This window comes from Temnothorax curvispinosus, unplaced genomic scaffold (genome assembly GCF_003070985.1).
Source record: "Temnothorax curvispinosus isolate PA1 unplaced genomic scaffold, ASM307098v1 QBEX01016001.1, whole genome shotgun sequence".
Lineage (NCBI taxonomy): Eukaryota > Metazoa > Arthropoda > Insecta > Hymenoptera > Formicidae > Temnothorax > Temnothorax curvispinosus.
This window is the reverse complement of record NW_020225781.1, coordinates 149,545-169,312: the sequence shown is the minus strand read 5'-3', so window position 1 is coordinate 169,312 and position 19,768 is coordinate 149,545. Positions and strand designations below refer to the sequence as shown.

The 19,768-nt window shown below is 40.0% G+C and overlaps 4 protein-coding genes across 5 annotated transcripts in view; 1 reads left to right on the top strand and 3 right to left on the bottom strand.

Moving 5' to 3' along the window:
- The first annotated feature begins 50 nt into the window (after positions 1–50).
- Positions 51–3,363, top strand: LOC112466201 (UBX domain-containing protein 7). Of its 2 annotated transcripts, none has more exons than XM_025034155.1 (8): positions 51–488; positions 693–935; positions 1,276–1,550; positions 1,637–1,918; positions 1,995–2,067; positions 2,227–2,376; positions 2,458–2,543; positions 2,619–3,363. In XM_025034155.1, the coding sequence occupies exons 1-8, from the start codon at positions 425–427 to the stop codon at positions 2,775–2,777; spliced, it is 1,332 nt and encodes a 443-aa protein (XP_024889923.1). In that variant the 5' UTR covers positions 51–424; the 3' UTR covers positions 2,778–3,363. The 2 variants fall into 2 exon arrangements, with proteins under 2 accessions (XP_024889923.1, XP_024889922.1); XM_025034154.1 differs by having other exon boundaries at positions 53–488; positions 2,179–2,376.
- Positions 3,364–4,293: 930 nt separating this feature from the next.
- On the bottom strand, positions 4,294–7,172 carry LOC112466212 (PRA1 family protein 3). Its single transcript, XM_025034172.1, has 4 exons — positions 6,603–7,172; positions 6,034–6,251; positions 5,768–5,881; positions 4,294–4,688 (listed from the first exon to the last, which is right to left on the bottom strand). The coding sequence occupies exons 1-4, from the start codon at positions 6,800–6,802 to the stop codon at positions 4,630–4,632; spliced, it is 591 nt and encodes a 196-aa protein (XP_024889940.1). The 5' UTR covers positions 6,803–7,172; the 3' UTR covers positions 4,294–4,629.
- Positions 7,173–8,441: 1,269 nt separating this feature from the next.
- Positions 8,442–10,589, bottom strand: LOC112466204 (26S proteasome non-ATPase regulatory subunit 6). Its single transcript, XM_025034158.1, has 5 exons — positions 10,369–10,589; positions 9,605–9,956; positions 9,191–9,519; positions 8,949–9,117; positions 8,442–8,816 (listed from the first exon to the last, which is right to left on the bottom strand). Exons 1-5 carry the CDS (start codon positions 10,511–10,513, stop codon positions 8,642–8,644), a joined length of 1,170 nt encoding a protein of 389 aa, XP_024889926.1. The 5' UTR covers positions 10,514–10,589; the 3' UTR covers positions 8,442–8,641.
- Positions 10,590–12,308: 1,719 nt separating this feature from the next.
- LOC112466215 overlaps positions 12,309–19,768 on the bottom strand; it is a 110,770-nt gene continuing 103,310 nt past the window's right edge. The window contains exon 9 of the mRNA XM_025034181.1: positions 12,309–19,573. Coding sequence (XP_024889949.1) covers positions 17,627–19,573 — 1,947 coding nt within the window. The 3' untranslated portion in view covers positions 12,309–17,626. The remainder of the gene's footprint in view (positions 19,574–19,768) is intronic.

Here is a 19,768-nt window from a genome sequence, read left to right as displayed (position 1 = left end):
ATATAGTTTCGAATTTGAGTAATCTTAACGGTAGTAAATACTTCGAGAAAATTCGTGATAATTCGAGTGAGAACAGGTAAGAACAGGCAAGAAGAAGGATCTTGCGCGTCGGATAGTGCGATGTACTCGATGTAGAAAGCGCATATGCGGTCAGCTACTAGGCAGCAGAGTAGGGTGATCCAGGCGATGCAGCGTGTTGTGATGCTCGAGATGTCATTCGCTGCATAGTGAGTGGTGGTACTGGTGGACCTGGTGGGCAGGAGAGCGAGAGTGAGAGAGGGAGAGAGGGACTGAGAGAAAGAGGGGAGAGAGACAGAGACGGAGAGAGATTCGGATTGGAGATATTTTTCTTCTGCGAGCGGGTATTTGTGTGAGAGAAGAAAGACTAGAAGAGGAAAATCTTCCCGAGCTCGTGGTAGCCACGATGGACGATCGCGAGGTGAAAGATAAGATGAAGGAGCTCGTTGAGAAGTTTATCGAGGTGACGGGTAAGTGTTAACATCGTCCGTGCGTCAGCGCGAGAATTATCAGGTTAAATAGCGCGACTCGGATAGCATCGCGATTACGAGTGCCACAGCGTTTTTCTTCGAGCCCGTGTGTGAATCGCGACGATGCCGAGGGTGTAAATGTTAGGAACGTTATGCCGTTGCGACGTACCCGAGCGTTTTTCATGTTTGTGTCCTCTGATTTAGGCGAGAGCGAGGCAACGGCCCAGCAGTACCTGACGTTGGCCGATGGAAACGTGGATATGGCAATTAGCCTGATGTTCGAGGGTGGCAGACCGCCGGAGACCGAGAACGCGGATCCCGAGCCGCCCGTGAGGGCTCCTATATTACCCACGCGTGAGACGCTAGTGCCTTCGGAGCCGATATGTTCATTGCCACAATTGTCGAACAACGTGTATGACAGATTCCGTGATTTTGCTGCAGAAACCCGTACGCATTTTGTCCTACAACTTAAGCCCATTCTACAATAGCCGTAAAGTATGCGTTAAGAGGTAAGCAGTAAGCTATTGACTAATGGGATTTATACAATCCAAGAATGATCGACTGTAGTTGGTCAATTTTTACTGCTTACGTCTTAAAACATACTTTTACGGCTATTGTAGAATGAGCTTTATATCAATTAGAATAGGTAGTATTAAGTGGGATGGTTGTTGCATGGATGGTATGAGGATGTCAAGTTTTTAAACCAAGTTTCTTCAAATCTACTTCTTGGCATGTAAGTTGAAGTTAATAAGTTATTATTGTTATTACATGCTGATAATTAATGTAGGACGACAAGAGGAAGAGATGACTCGCAGAGTAACTGGCACAAAGCACATATCTCAAAAGAAAACGAAGCGACTGGAAGATCTATTTAGACCACCATGCGATATTCTCTTCTTGGGTTCCTTCATGGAAGCACGGGACCACGCGAAAACTTTAAATCGTTGGCTGCTCGTCAATGTTCAGGATCCACAGGAATTTTGTTGCCAGATTCTCAATAGAGACGTGTGGTCCAACGAGCATATCCAAGAAATTGTGAAGGATCACTTTATCTTGTGGCAAGTATGTCATTTCACCTGAATATCATGTCACTTTCTATAGTTGACGTTCTGATTCGTCGAGTTACATTTGTTGCTTCTTAATTTTAGGTCTTGTCTAACACTTCGGATGGGAAACGTTATATAGATTTTTACAAAGTGATGTCATATCCTTATTTGGCGATTGTAGATCCTAGAACGGGAGAATGTATGAAAACTTACAAAAATATTACTGTAGACAGTCTGATATCTGATTTAAATGATGCATTAAGCACACATGCATCTCCCGAAAGTTCACAAGTTACATCTGACTCTTCCAAGGATTGGAATAGTTTTCCTACGAAAACGCCGCCAAAACGAAATAATATAGCTGATCAAATGAAATTGGAGAAAGTTAGTATTTAAATTTTACATTTTTTTAAAAAAGCCTTTTGTGATAGATTTTTTTTGTAATGTTCCTTTTTTTCAGGAATGTGGCATACTTTCTAGATTTTTGGAAAGAGATGTCAAAGATTTGTTCTCCAAAACAGTTCAAGATTTTGGTTAGTATCTTTAAAATTAAGAGCAGTTCAATTTTACAAAGTTACATCATATATACTGATTGATTTTAAATATAAACTGCATTGTTAAATATTTGTATTATATATATGCAGGAAATGGCAATGTAATATCTGATAATATTACAAATTTGAATGGTCCAGGTATGACTATTCCAAGTAGCAGCAACGCTGCTTTTAAAAAGAGAAAGCTGAATGAAAATGTGACTAAGCAGCAAAAAGATGAAAAATTAAAATCAGATGATACAGCTAAATCTGAAACTGCTAAATCTGAAACAGCTAAATCTGAAAAAAGTAAGTGTGACATGTCCATTGTAATTTATGATATTTCCAACATATCTTTTATTTCACCTACAAAATAATTTTTTTATCCAGGCGACGAACCTTCTCTACGTCTCTGCCTACGATTGCCAAATGGCGCAAAGGAAACAATATCAATGTGTGCAACAAACACCATAGAAGTATGTACTAAAAATTTCTTCCTAAGATCGCACAATCATATAAAGAAAGACATAATATAATTGCAATTTTTTAAGGACTTTTTAACTAAAATGGAGGAAATGGGTTTCCCATCAACCGAGCACACCTTTTTGGTGCCATTCCCAAAAACAAACGTTGGTGCACTGTCCGCAAATACTCGTCTGCTAGACACAATCTTGTTTCCAACGAACACAGTATTCATAACGAAGATATAGTAACATTCTATAAATGAATCATAATTGCTTCCATTATACAATTTTTTTATTTAGACTGCATATGAAACATTTATTTGAAATTTTTTTATTATTTCTACATTTATTTTATTTCCACATTACTACGAAAGTTTGTAAAAATTGTGTAGTTAAAACTTTAATGTTGGATCTCTGTTTCTTGAAATTAATTACGTCTTTTATGTTTATTTAAACAGGTTTTAAATTAAAAAGAACTTTTTTTTTATACAAAAATGATAAAGGCACTGCCATTCAGTGTTCATGTCATACAAAAATGCATTCAGTATAATCTTGTTATCTTAAAGTAGGATTTAAGATTATTGCGACTTATATGAAAGAGAACAGTTGCAAACATTGTGCGTAGTAACTGCCGAACGATCGTCGTGTAATATTACTTTTAAGTTTTACTATTATCATGTTCGCAAATCTCACAAGTGCCGTCCATGATGCGTGACGCAGCCGTCACAAAACATTTCTTTGGAACATTTCAAAATGGCACATACGGCAAATTGCTACATCTTTGGCAGTCATTTTATACTATTATTACATAATAAAACGTTTTGAAGCATTCTGTATGCAACTTTTGTCAATGTGATTCAAGATACAAAACAAGTAAGACTCCATATTATAATATATCATTAAATAAAGAGTAAGATAATGAAAACAACATTATATACATCGCTGATAGTACAAGATATATCAATGTATGATCGTTTCGTTAAGGTAATCAGTTCAAGTTGAAACTGCCGATATAATTAAGATAGATATAGATTTAAGATAGCTTACAAGAATTATAAAATGTCAATAGAATATACTAATATTATGTATCAACTAGATACATCTCATACATGTCAAACGTATGTATTTTTACTTATTATTTCTCAGTGTATAGCACTATCTGTAATGTATATGGTAAAAAAGATTTCTCCTATTAAGTGTGTACTTATATTAAATATATCATTTAAATAAATCATATTAATATTTCATATATCCTGCACCACTTTTAATATAAAATGCCTATTTTTTTATATGTAATTTAGTAGTCTGTCAGCAATTAAAATGTAACTTTAACTTTTAACACAGCGCATATTCTCTTTAATAATCTTAATTATATCAGATGTCAGGGAATATTGATTCACACACATATACATATATATATATATGTATATAACAAAACATGCATTATACATATATAAAGATATTAAAATTATAAACACATTTTATACAGGGTGATACAAAGATTCATACATAAAAACAATTAAAATAAAAATGATATAAACTATATAACAAAGTTCGGTGAGAACAATCGCCATGTGTGTATTTTACATATGTTATTTATATAATATACACATAATATATACAAATTAATTGAAAGTGTAGTCCATTTCATAGATGTCATATAAATATAAAGCTTCAGTCATTTTAATTTTTGAGTATTGATATTACAATATATATTCAGTATATATGTCTTATTATTCGAGCTGTATATAGCATTCAAAAAAATATACATGTCTTCACAAGAGAGAATAAAACAATTCTTAATATAAAAATTCAATATTTGGTATTGTAAAAAAATATTTGGTATTTTAATTTATTGGTTTTACTAAACAATGTATGATTTTCCGATTAAAAAATCACAGCACAGGTCGTTCGTGTTTCCAGTCACAAATATCTGCCAAATTAATATTCTAAAAATGCTACAAAATTTATTTCACTATGCCTAATACCGCGCAGAACACTGTAGTCTAATTAGAACAGCAGTGGCAGCAAATATTAATGGTTGTCGACAATAATTTTTATCAATTTCATATAGAAACTTGATGCACAAAGCGGAATATTAGTGAGGCGGTTGCATGAGTGATGTCTGTGCGCGCAATGTCATACCAGTCACATCTTCTGTATAGTGGAATGAGAAAAGAATAAGAGAATATTAGATATAATAATATGTAAAATTCATAAATAATAGATTCTATATAATAGCACTAAATAAACGAATAGATGAAAACATGTGGCTGTGCTTGAAATTAACATAAGCTGATAATTAAATTTAACGTAAATATCTTCCAAGTTATTGGCAAAATTCAACATTAACGAATAAATTCAACAAAGACTGAATAAATGACAAAATTGAATATCAAGAGAAATCATATATATTGTTAGCACAAGCAGTCTTTGAAATACTTGTGAAAAACGTGATAGCCATTCTGTGGAGATAACACATGCTAACTTTCCTTGAAAAAATAAGAAAGATAATTCCAGTATTTTTATTCGTATATACGTGTCGATACATTATATAACGATAATCTTTCGAATAAATTTTATATCAACACAATAATGTTTAATATCAATATATATTACCTACACTACAAAATGTCCTTAAAGTATATATTTTTAATAATATATATATTTTTAGTAATAAACACATATTCGAAGACAATGCTCTGAATATTATACATTATATATATACATATACAGTAGATAAAAAGAATGATCAATTAGAGAAAATGCTGTCCAAAAATATTAAATACTATCGATATTAATAAATTATTAATAAATTAATAAGTTTGTTACTTTCATCCGTATCAGAATATATAGAGATTTCATTAAATATTAACATTATGTAAGTATTTAAAACATAACACGTACATATTAAGTATTATTTAGCGACTAGTTAAGAAAATATGGTTTCACCAAAATAACAATGTCTTGAATTTATTTTTAAAGCATTAAAATATTTTTTCTCGACTGGTATTGTCTATATCCGTGAGAAGGCATAATGATATTGAAAGTAAATATGTCTGTATTCCTTTAAGCTTGTCTAAAGCATATTTAAAAATAGATTTAAGCTCCATACGGATTGGTACGGTGAAGTAGGGTTGTTAATAAGATTGCAAAGCATTTCTACTCGACTTATCTTAAGAACTTAAAGATAAAAAGAGCTATAGAAATTTATGAAAATAATTCTTCTTCCATACCGAGATGTTTCAGAAATACACCCATCGGCGTGCGTTTCAAACCAATGCCCTCGATTTTATTGACGATCTTGTTTTTGTAATTCCTTAATCTCAGCGAGGCGTGTACAAATGTCACTGAAAACATTGATATAGATATTACTGATATTGATCTGTATTGATATAGATAGAAAATATTGATATAGTGAAATCAATTTGACTTATGTTTAAGAAGTAAGATCAATGAAATTAATAACGATATGAATTATAATATCAAATATCACGCTTACCACAGAAAGGTAGCAAAATGCCGAACAAGAATACCAGAAGAGATCCCAGAGTATACGTTATGAAACATCCAGCGAATATTATGAACAATACTCCAACCACAGGATATTGCCTTTTCAAGCGATGTATCGTGCTTCCTTCCATGGATAGGTATGCAAACGTACCCAAGATCGCTGTCATCGCCAGCATGCCGACTAGCATTTTGACGGGATGGATCAATCTATATGCAGAGAATTCATACAAATAAATTAGTAAAACGTGAAACAACGCATGGAAAGTACAATATGAAGCATTTGCGCGAGAACTTCTAAAAATAACATTCACTCAATAACATTATTAATTTCAACGGTACTCAAACTATATCCTGTAGACCTCCAAGACTCTAAAAAAGCTATGTTACACATCTAGAACATAGCAATAGGAAGATTCAGAATGTCTCTCGAGAAAGACTTGTGGACAAGAGAGTTCGAGGACCGCTGTGTCGGCTCGCAAGGCACAAGAACACGTTTTATTACGTAAAACAATATGTACAGGATATAACGGATGTGATAAACATTCGGAGACCGCTCACCCAACGATGAGAAAGATGACGACGGACGTAAACAAGTAATTAGTCTGGTAGTACTGGAGATTGTTGACCACCCGATTGCCCCACTTCTCCAGGTCCTTGAGATTCGGTAGCTGGAAGCGTGCCGACTCCAGCAGGAAGTCGTCCAGGCTGCGTAGCGGCGGCAGCTCCAGGTCGTTGTTCAGCAGCTTCGTCTTGTCCATCGCGGCGCCGGAACGTCCTCGATATCGCTCCGATCAGATCAGCCCGATCGTTCCGCCGTAAGATCGGTATTTTTGGACGATGACGAGTCTGGCGACGAATGTCATGCGACGCCGACGTGCGGATTGTCGTCGGTCGGGGAACAATTAATTGGCGCGATTACGCCTCGCGTTTTATTGTCGGAGCAGCGCGAGTCAGCCCGAAGAGATCGGAGTCGTCGAACGTGCGTCTCGTCTCGGGTACGAACGATTTTACAAATGCTGTCCGTCGCCGATCGTCGTCGAAATGCATCCGCTACGACGTTTCTCGATGAGCTCCCGACAGTCCCGACAGGTGGATATCGGCGATATCAGATTATGTTCGATATGTTCGAAGTCCTCGTTCAAAGCAGGAAGGTGCTTTATCGATCGAGCGGGAGCCGCGGAAGGACGACCTACTTCCCCGCGATATTCAAAAGAAAGACTTTGCAAGATTTTGCATTGCATTTTACTTTAGGAGTTTGGATAAATTGGGTTGTTGAATAAATATTCCAAGTGTACAAATGACATTCGCGTAAGATAAATAATTTACACGTACGAATAACGAATTTTTAAAATATATAAATACAGTAACATATATATGTATATATATTTTCATGTTGAATGCACTTTTTATGTTGAAGAGAAAAAAGAGAAAAGATGAACCGTACAAGAAGTTCAGCTGAGAAGAATAGGTCCATTTATACAATGGGATTTAGATTTACTTTTTTTCGAATAATTCTGGAATAAACAAAAATTCGCGAATTACTGGACTATAAAACTGGACTATAGTTGTAATTCTCGACTCTTTTGTGCCTCGAAAGAGTTTCAATCCTAAACATCGAGCGTATGTATATTGACGTATATATATCTCGCAATTCTTCGTCTTCAAACAAATTCAATAGTCTATTTTCTTTTAGAGTGAATAATTGTCTCGCGAGATTCACGTAGATATATACGCGACAGTCGAATATGTAACACTTTCTATTTCTCCGATTAATTTTCCAACTTGAGAAATTAAATCTAATTTTTGGAAAAAAAATTCAAAAGCATTTTAAACAAAAAGTAGTAATCGTTGCGTGAAGAAAATAATATGGGCAATGTTTTTAAATTTTATAATATTAGACAGTTAACTCTTATGTTAGGTATAAATATAGCAGAAAATAACTTTTAGGAAAAATACGAAAACTTAATTAGTATTTACTTATTAACTTTATTTCGAATAGTTTTTTAGTTGGGCTATTGATAGTCTTTCTTCCTTTCAAAGTGTTTTTTAAACTTATCTTTTGTAATTAATAATAATAAGATGAGAAAGTTTCATGAACTTTTAAAATAACTAAAAGATTCTGCCAATTTAATTTGCAACAAAAGCGGAACGTACTATTAGATTATTCAGATTAAATTAACCATTTTCTTCATATATCTATATATCTATAGAACGCCGATTTAAATATTGCACGAAGACGCCGAATAGTCTAGCGCCGTCTCTGCATTAACGTCATGTACATTTTTTTTAAGTAACGCTCGACGACGTTACGATAAAATAAGTGATAAGACAAACTAACCTCAGCGTTGGGGATATTTCAGGGCGCAGAAGTAAAATGTAAATAAATTACATTACATATTCCGCGAGAAATATTCATGTATCTTGTTTACAAAATCATCAAACGTGACATTTTTAGTTTTCTTTGTTACAAAACTCGAGCTAAAACTTGACATACAGGCTCTTTAAAACAGATATACAGTAGACACTCATGTAGTCGATCTCGATTGTTTCTTAATACAGTTAGCATATAATCTCTTTGATTATACAAATGTAGGAAATTAAATATTAATAACGCGCGATAATTTCTGCACCCTGTTGAGTAGAAGATCTCCTTGCTTCACCATCGCTTGATATTGCCAATTCTTGCTGTCTGGCCGATTCGTTTCGACTACGCCTCCGACTCGATCGACCTTGCAGTGCAACCGACCTGCGGCTATGAAGCGTGACAGTTCTCTGTAAAAAACAACACATTTATGTGCATCAGCAGCATCTCTTTGTGTGCAACGCAGTTTCGTAATTTTAATTAAACAATTACGTTAACATTACTAACAGCAAATTAAATAAAAATGAGTAATAATCACTTACTGATCAATGTATTCGACGGTGACGCCGAATGCTTCAGCCATATACTGGAGGGTCAAAGACCGATAGGATTCCAGTAATTGCGTATACGCGAGAATTCGCATCTCCCGAACGTAATATCGATAATGAGGAAATACTAAGTAATCCCGGCGTAGCACTCCTTCAACGTGTGCTGAAACGGTATATTCGACAATTGAATCTCCCCTCCAAATAAGTGAAATTTAAGCCTTAACTTTCGTGCTTACCAAGGTTCTTGAAAAAATCTGCATAATGACAATTATACAGTGAAAACAAGTAATCCTTGACGTCTGGATTACTGTGAAGTACCTCCAGTATCTCGGATCCCTTGATGATTTTGTCTCTCAGCTCGTTCCGTGGAAGACTTATCATGCTCAAGTATACCGTGTATCTCACAAACGTGTTATAATCCATGAGCTCGTAACTCGTAAATGTGCTAATTGTGTCCAAAAAGAAGTTCGCCGCTTCCTTGAAGTTGCGAATCGCTATGCAGTATATCCCTTGATAAACTTTCAAACGATTTCGTCTGTCCCAATCACCGCCCTCTTCTATCAAGCTGCAAAATACGAGCGAAATATATTAAATTGCCATAAAGCGTATAACAATTGATGTAGATATAGTATTTTTTTGTCTTTACCGACCTTTTTGCCTTTTCGATATTTCTGGTAATATGATCGTGGTCCAGGTAGAACAAGCCGATCCTAATGTTGTGAAATACAATGTCTAATCTGTGCCCTAACGATACTGTTTTGTCATAAGTTTTCCTAAACGCCGAGATTGCGCCTTCCTTGTCGCCTATTCGACAAAGGTACTCGGATTTCTTTAAGTTGGCTTCCCGGACTTCCATCTCGCTCAGATTTTTCTCAGCATCCTCGATGGCGTCGTCGAGTTTCTTCAACTGTTCCGCATTATGCGCCTTCATCGTTGCGAGAAACGCCTCGTCGACTGGCCAATTCAGGTAGTTGCATACCTCTTCGTAGAACGGAGCCATATCTATTGGAAAGAAATCGTTATTTTTATTTCTTACACGAAACTAATGGTCAATCATTAAAGAATTCATTAATAAATTGATCATAGCATTTTTTTTCACGGTATTTAACATACCCTATTTTAGATCTTATTTTTACACTTTTATTTCACATTTTCCATTTAGGGGATTCATATATCTTGGTACATTAGCTTATCGCTTTCTCTCAATTGCTTCTTTCTTTTAAATTGATCATAGCAGTTAACAGTAGAGGTTATGTTTCGAACAATGACAGATGACGTTTTCAGCGGCCAAGATAAAAGAAGAGAAAATAGCGGGACTCGTTGTCTCAAGCAAATCAAGTCGCAATCCCAAAAATTACATAAAACTTTTGGAAATAACCGTGACAAGCGATCAAGAGAAAAGATGCAATCTCACTATCGGCTTTGATGGCGTCCAGGAGTTTGGTCTTCAGGGCGGCATCGTCCGTGTGTTCGCGAAGACCCAGCAGAAATTTCGTCTGCGCCAGCTCCAAATTCGGGTTCTTCTCCAAACCCTCCTCCTCCAGGTTCTCCAGCGGCATTGTGAATTATTGCGAATAATTCGACGGAACGCCCGTAACACTTCTGTGCGTCCTTCGAGAGGTTAGAGCTCCTCGGTGGCAGACGGCAGTGGCACTTCATTTCACGTTCCAATTTGAAAGCTGTTTGGAATGTATCCGAGAGATGGCGCCACCGTGTCAATTTCTCGCCCAAGTGTTATATTTTTCGTTCGCGACGCTGCAAAAGATGACGCCGTCGTATCCATTGCTCGCTCGTCCGTGAATCTTCAATTTCTGCTGGTCATTCTCTGATCTCTCTCTTTCTCTCAAGAGAAATATCTGCAAAATTACTTCGAATTAGTAGAAAGAATTTTGTAACGTAAGTGAAATAGCCTTCCCTACTTTTTAACACGCTTGCTATGGGAATCCAGTCGTTATCAAAATATGAACACATTAGGGACATAGAGAACTCAATCGAAGTAAATAGAAGTAATTAAAGCTGTACTTGAGAGACATAATTGACATGCCAGCTTAAAAACCTGCAGATAAGATGCAGCAATCCAGGGCTCTCGAATTTAACGTTTCTAATCTTGAAAGTCGGAAGGATCTTCGATCCTTGTAACGCGACAAATCTCTCGTTGGACAGAGCAAACGGGGGAGGGGGGGGAAAGGGGAGGTTGAATGAGACAAACGCACCCCGTTTGTTTTAATGAATCAATTTATTTATTTCTTTTCTGGCACGTATACCGCCATCGACTCAGGGTAGGTGAGTCCAGAGAAAGAGAAAAGTCTGTCTCCACAAGATTCATTTAATATTCAAAACATATATGAGGGATCTCTCTCGTGGCGAGAGACGCGACTTCGTTCCGTTTGTCGGTTTCCCCTCACAAAGATCCATCTCCTTCGATTCCTTTCCAATCCGAAATTTTCTTTTCTCTCGCGATTATTTCCACTCGTCCGTTTATCTTCGCGACGATATAACGAAGGATCAGTAGACTGACATGTAATTTCTACGATCTTCATCGTAAGAAACTCAACAGCTGATTCGAACACAAAGAGCGCAGCCGACAAGCCTCCGGATGACCGTTGCTCTCTCCGACTCGCGAATCTGATCGACAGTTCGCGAAATCGAGACGGATTGAAAACGGAGGAGAGATTAATTGATCTTTAGGGGAAACAATAAAGCCTTTCGTCTCAAGAGTTGCCCGACCGAGCTCCTCGTTTTTCTATCCCACATTCGATTCGAGACGATCGTCACCTTGCAAAATAAATAATCGTTACTGTATCTATTGTTTTTGCTTAAAACGCAAAACTCACATTGTATGTCCAGCAATTTGAGAATTCATTAAGTGTACTTGTACTTAGTGATCCTTTCATAATTAACACGCATATATCGACTTCATCCCTTTATCCCTCGTTAATTAGCCTCATTAATTTTCAGAAAAAGAAATCTTTGCGAGCGAACTCTCAGGACGTCTTCTTCCCGTCGAAGAACGAGACCTGTGTCTATCTACTTTTCCGATTGATCATACACACGCGTGATTCAAAGAAGATCCTCGTTTCTGTCAAAAACAAATCAGCCTACACGTGTTGATATTCGTCGAGCGTTGATCAAGGTAATTAGAGCTCTGAATATCCAGCAGCGTCATTAATCATCATCACGCTCCTTCGTATAACAGTTCTGTTATAAAAAGGACGTATGACATTACACTAATAAGAGATAGATCATAAACGTGGATAAGTTGTCGACGATCTGAGCGCTAAATACGCGGTAGGTACTTATACATTCGTCGCCTTTAAGAGGAAGAAGGGTTTCTTTCGGATAAAGAATATTCTCTTTCGGTGTTATATCAGTAATGTATTTTGTAACAATTCATTTTTTTTTTTCACATAAAATATCGTAGTAGTACGAGCAGAGACATACAGATTTACATATTGCGGGATACTCGGGTATCCACTGAGCACCCAATAATAACGTCCGTTGGAGATCTGCGTGGGCTTCGTTAGGATCGGGCGGCAAAGGAGCAAGGAGAATTGTCATTTTTTTTTTCTTTTTCTTTCTCTTATCAAGCCGATGATCGTCCATCGAGACGAGCACGTCCGTCACCCTTCCTTATCCCGCGATATTTTTCGTAGGAGCGATGAATAATTCGAGAAGTACATTCGTTAATTCGATACAGAACACATCTCGATCTGCCCGAGCGATCGCGACCCGATCGACGACGACGATGACGACGACGACGACGACGGCAGCTGACGGAGCGCGCGCGGATCCTGCGATACGGATCGGCCGATCGTTCGAACGCACACGTAGATACACCATTACGTTTAATTAGTAGGTAGAATAATAGAGGTTCGAAGCGATTAAAAAATATGTCGGAGGCCGGCGATCCCGGCCCAAGCTCTCTTACTCGCTTACTTAACTTCTCGGATTTTGTTTCTTTTTTTCTTTTTTCCTTTGTTTATTCGACACGTTCAACAGCGAATCCACACTTTTATATATCTGTATAATATATATTTATACTTAATAGTAAAGTCCTTAATATAGCGATCAATTTACAATCAGTTTAGTTAATTTGATTAATCGAAGAATCAATTAATTAGTAGTGCGATGGTGGATGCGCCGGTCGCGCACCGACCGGCCAGAGTTATGTGTATAATAATCCTCATCTTTTCGACTGCGAATCGATGAACGTTGTTGCGCGACTAAAACACACCGATGACATCTATTATTCTTGGCCGCCGCCCGGAATCGGATTGGATTTCTGAAAAACATCTACTACAATAAACTTCGATCGTATGTACTCGTGACTCGCGATCGTGTCTGTGTCTGTGTCTGTGTGTATGTGTGGGGCTGTAAATGTCGTGTATCTGTGTGCGTGTGTGTTTGAGGCCGATGATGGAACGAAAGAAACATCTATAATATAGACATCAGTTATTATATCAACGATTCTCATCTATACCCTGTGCATCATCTTAAATGTCTCGACACATCCTAGGTGATTTCACCCGAGATAAATGTTGCTCGCTTATCCTTACGTCAATATATAATATTTATAGTTTATATTTATATAATATCTATATATATATATTTATATATTTATATATTTATATCTGTATATATATTTATAATCATGCCAGATGCGTCACTTTACAGCGTCGGTCAGCGACAAAGGAGGATGCCGATTAATGCCAGCTATAATACCTATTACGACTGCATGTAAGTGTGCGTCTTGTGTGTGTTCGTGTAACGTGTATGTGTGTATATGTAGTGGATGCGTGTATGTATGCGTGTCATGTATGTCCGTCTTCATTTAATCGTGTATTAATATATAGTGACTTTCGGCAAAATGCGAAACGCATAACAGAATATAATTAACGAGACAACGTAACGCGATTATGTTAATAACGACAGTAACGTATGTAACTCCACAGCGATATCGAGTCGATAACGATAAATAATAGAGTTGCAACGAGAAAACGGCGATGGCTGTTGCGGGCGCGAGGTACGAAAGTGGATGGCGCGGTGTGATAAACAAAGTTACACACGAATAGTCTCTTCCTTCCTCTGCCTCTCACACGCGTTAGGGGGGCTTACATATCTCCTTACATTAAGTAAGCTCGGCATCCGGTCGCGCGGGCGCGATCTCCTACCAATATTCAAGTTTATAATAATTCGGTCGATCGTCGGCGAATTCCGTCATTTCCGTCCCGCGCGGCGTTGCAAGGCCGGTTCTATTAACATCGATTAACATCAACCTTAGTTTAATCGATTTTCTGTCTCCTTCTTAGTCCAAGTTTTCTCGAGAAGGAGATAAATAAGTTATTTCCCATTACTAGGCGACGCAAAGTCGCGAACGTCGCGAATAAATATACCCGAAATTTGGAATTTTTTATGCGGGAATATCCGAAAGTCTCGGAATATTAATAGAAAATGGCGAGCACCATCTTGAATTAAGGTACCATTAAAGTTACATCTACAATTTAACGGTTTCTCTCATGCACAATTGTCTTTCTATGTCTGAGGAAACGAATACGAAAAATTTTTAATCGCCGCGACACTTTTATATAACATTATTACTTTCTTTCTGAGCGTTGCGTTTGAGAAATAGCTTGCACGGATAAGGATTAAACTATGGTTAAATTTGACCAACGTTGATGCAAATGACCGTGCCACGATTGAAGACGCACCGACGCAATCGGGCTTAATCTTCTCCTTGCTATGTGCAGTAACCTTAACGATACAATGACGATAACGGTTAATATTTACTCTGTTAAAAAAGCTCACGTAACGCACGTGCGGCTCGCGATTCGGTTGGTACATTTTCGCTCGTCTCTCGTTAGAGTGCGACGAGGAAATGTAATATCCGCTGGAATAACGGAACAATGAACGTGAAAAACTGGGAAATTATTTAATCTAGAGCACTCTGTGCGCGACAAGAAAAGGAATAAGTGAAACAAATGGTAGCGTATCTTTTATTTTGATCTAAGAAACACATCCGATCGCGCGAACGAAGGTTTCGTCGCGAAATGCAGACTCGCGCGTTCGAAACTGACGACGCTACGAGCGCAAAGATACCCTATAGTCACAATTGATCGCTGATCGCGTTCTTGATCTCTGTTACAGGATGCTGATGAACATGGACTCGTAGAAACGTGATAAGGTACGTAAAAACGTATAATTTCACAACCGGGCTTCGTAATTGCGATGGGTTAACAATTTTTTCACGTACCTCCTATCCATTTTTACGCTTAGACCAATTTGCTGTATTGGCAACGATGCCTATAATTATGGTACAACCGAGCGAAACTTAACGCGGATAAGCCATCACGAGAGTTCTCCCGTGAACGCGAAACTTATACAATTCGATTAAGCTTGGCTCGTTGCACGGAATGAGAACGATTGCTCATCGGAGGAGAGACGCGTGGCTCCTTACAAATTTATAAAAGATAAATCTCGTTTTCGTTCAGATCTACGATTTCTCCTTCTTTGTCAAGATGAATTCTTCGGTCATTCCTGCGTTGAGAGTTGAATATAGTTAAAAAGTTATGTAAGTGTCACTTCTAAGAAATAATATTACGTGTGTCGCCACGTATATATATAAAAAACGAAGAGAATCGTCGACTTTTAGACAACCTTAAGACTGCAATTACGATGAAAATGCGTCGCGATATTAAGTGCTGTCTTCGACACGTTAATTAATTGAATACGCAACACAGTAATAACAACAGGCTAACAATGGTATAAGACGCAATGCGATACATTAACACGATAAGTGCGAAACGACGCTGTTGTTTCGATCGTACAATCGTAGCGTGTTTTTGCCGAAAACGAAACCGGTATAAATTTCGATCAGTTCTATTATAGCTTCTATTTACAGATACGGAAGAATCATTTTCATCACAAAAATCTTGTATTGCACTTCCGTTACATTGCACTTCCGTCTCAAATAATATTATAATTTTTCGTCTGACAATATCATTTATGTAATATATAATATCATATGATATAATATTATGTAATATTATATTATATATATATTATATATAAAAATGGTACAAAGATAATATTATCATTACATGATCACCGTATGTAATGATATGATAATATAATATCATTTTCAAATAACGAAAAAGTTTGAGTGACTCGAATGGATCTATTGCACACAGCAGTATATGTCCAATGCACTAATAAGCGTAAAATTCAATTAAAATAAGTTAATCATCAAATAAAGTTATTTTCATTTCAATTTGAACTCATCGAAATTATATTTGTTTCGATAACCGGTAATTTTTCGAACTTCGCTTTACTTTATAGATGCGTCGCGACGTCGACGCGTTGCTTCTTATATTGATTTTCGAAGATAACAATTTAGAATTGCAAATTGGTATAGGATGCGCTCTCTATACCCCACTTGCAATCTTGAGTGCCCTTCGAAATACGAAAATGTAGGAAACGTGGTTTCGGTGGTGGCGAAGCTCGTACAGACATGCTTATAACGAGCAATGCGACGATCGATATCTCCTGATCGATGTAGGGAAAAAAGGATAGCGCAATTACACGTTTGGCCGACCTCGGCTACGTCGGCCGAATTCGTAATCGCGATCTGTCCGGCATTAAGGTCATTTATCGTTATGGTTATCGGAATGCGTGCCCGTGTAAGTGTATTTTAGCGATCGGATCGGATACAGAACGCGATCGGCGAACCTGATTTACCCGAGGCTTACGTTTCTCGTTCGTTGCGTGCGCTATAGTCGCGTTTCACGAGGCGGCTTTCCCGTTCCCGAGCCGCGCGCCCGTAATTACTCACGGCGTAATCACATATCGAGAGCGTGATAAAAAAAAAAAATAGAGTGTGAGAGAGGCGCGACGACGAAGTAGAAGCGGGATGCACGGAGATGAAGGGGGAGAGGAAGGGAAGGAGAGTGAGAGGGATGTTGAAACAATTGCGTGGGGTGCCCCAAAATTGACGCAATATAGAACGCGTGCACGCCTCGAGAGCATGTTTCATATCCGACACAATCTTTCAGATATCTATTTCAATTCAATGTTTTAGGAACTGAGCTTCAGATTCTTAAAGTAATTATGCATCTCAAGTAAAATGCATGATACACTATCCAATAATAATTCGGATAATAGTTCATTATTGCTATCAGAATCTCGATGTTTTCGACGAGGGGAAAAATGTATATCCATTTTCCGCCAATTCTGGGGAGGGCGTTCTTTGTACGTAGAACCGGCTTGAGCAAAGGAGAGAGAAGAAGAGGAATATCGTGCGGTAGATGGACGCGAAAGATTTGCGCACAGATTGTAAGCAACATCTCGCGGGGTGGATTCGCGGAGGGCGATTTAGAAAGGGAGAGTGACGAGGATGAGGGAACGGCGATTCGGAGGGGACGACGCGCGACGGTGCGACCCCGACACGTTGAGAGCCGTGTCTTAAAAGACGTGTGTAAAAATACGTAGAAAAGATAAACGCGGCGGATACGTGCGTCGCTCTCGCGCGCGCACAGGAGGCGATCGGCAGGCAGAGGAGAGGGAGAGGATGGGACGGGGGATGGAGGGAGAGAGAGAGAGAAAGAGAGAGAAAGAGAGAGAGAGGATTATCAGGGGCTGGTAGGTCGGTGGTAGCGAACGGTGTCTCACATCGATTATCATACACCGTCGTAGGAGAGGTCGACCGGCGGTCTGTGGTGCGACGGTGCGAGGTAGGACGGCGGCGTGGTGGTGTTGCCGGGCGCCGCGCCAGCCGTGCCGACGTAGCCGGCGTAATTGGCGCTGGGCGCGTGTATGCTCGTCGGTGGCGTCGGGTAAGCGTCGAACGAGCTTGAGTACGAGCCGTTGTACGAGTACGGGTTGCCGAGGGCGGCGGATGGATGCATGCTACTCATGCCGCTCATCCCGCCGATCCCGTAGGAACGCTGGATCAGGCTGGGATCGAGGCCGCCGAACAGATAACCGTTGGTCGAGCCCATCGGCACCGGGTAGTGGCCGGGTATGATGTTAGGGTACGTGTTGCCAGAGTGGCCGTGGTTCATGCTGGGGGTATAGTTGCTGGACGCGAGATTCTCCACCGTGTAGGACTTGCTGTGCTGCTGCTGCTGCTGTTGCTGCTGTTGATGCTGCTGCTGCTGCTGCTGTTGTTGTTGAGACTCCTGATGATGACGGCTGTTCATGCCGTACAAACCTCCGTAACCCGCGTCAGTAGGAGAGTGGTGCAGCGAGGAGGGATAGATTCCACCACCCGGCGCCAACGGTGGACTGTAATTGGTCATCCCGGTTGGTCCAGCTGACATGCCGCCGAAACCGGACATGTAGGACTGATGGTGGTCCATCTTCTCCGCTAGAGTATCGTCACCCGGCATACCCGGATGCGAATGCTGCAGACGCTGACTGCCGCCGTCGGCTATGCTCGGGATCTGATCCACGAGGGACTCTAGGTCGCTTAGACTCTTAGACGCCACGTCCTGGCCGGTCCTCTTGATGCCGTACTGCTCGTGCGGATGGTGCGGCGACATGGACGTGTGGGTGGGCGTGTGCGGATGCGGCGGCGTTGGATGCGAGTGATGGGAGTGCTCCTCGGCGGTCTGGCTGAGAGGCGTCGGTGTCGTCTGATGCGGATGCTGGTTATGCGTGTCCGGCGGCTGCTCGTGATAGCCCATATAAGCGTAGCTGTGGGACGGCGTGCCGGGACTTCCATGGTGGCCCGTAGGATCGGGCCCTCCGGCCGGATTGTACTGACGATGGTCCATGTTTTGCTGCGACATGCTGGTAGGCGGCTCGAAGTCCGGATGCTCGACGCTGGGCGACGTCAAGGGCGACGGCTCGAGATTGTTCTCCGACGACATCCCGGTATTGATCTCCGACGACAGGTCCGAGTGCGTGAACGACAACGACATGGACTTGGGACTCTGGCTGTAGTGCTGTAGGTGCACCGGGCTCTGCTTCGCGCTTATATTGTACGGGCTATTGTCGTTCATGCCCTGGCCGAAAAATCCGTCGTTCATCGGCGGTTGTGGATACGGCGCCATGTGCGGGAACGTCTTCGGAGGTGACATCAGCGGCGGGGAAAAGCAATTCGGCACGTTACTGTAACCGTCGTTCAAGTGGGTCATCGCCTGATGCTGTTGATGCTGTTGCTGCTCTCTCTCGCGAGACTCCCGCTCCATCTGCTTTTGTTGCTGATGTATCTTTTTCGGACGACCGCGGCGCTTCTTGATGACCTCGCCGTTCGCGTCCAGCTTCTCGGGATCCGGCGGCGGCTGATCCTCCGGATTCTTGATCTTCTTCGGTCTGCCGCGTTTCTTCTTGCCAGGTATCAGGCCCGACTCCTGCTTGATCCCCATGCCGTTGATCTCCGTGATTCGGCTCTCACCGTCGGGCAAATCGTCGGCGAACACTGGCTTCTTATCCTCGATCGACTCCTGTTCCTTCTTCTTGAGCTTTGAATCGGCGAACACGATATCTGACTCGTCCAAGTGCGTGATCGTACCGTTTAGGTAGTCGCGGAACTTCTTCAGGGCAGCGTAATATGGCACCTTGTCAGCAGCACGTGGTAGTTGAGCACACCTCGCGCTGCTTGAGGGCATAACCCACATATACTGCAACACAATATCGACAAGTGAGAATTTTGCTTAGGCGATTATAGATATTAAACATTAAAATAATAACTTGGTTGAATTCGAATCCCGATAATATGATCAAAATATTGCGAAAGTGATCGTTTATATTCGTGACAACGTTACATCTTACTGAACTCATTAAAATTATTAGCTTCAATTGTGGTAGCCACGTGT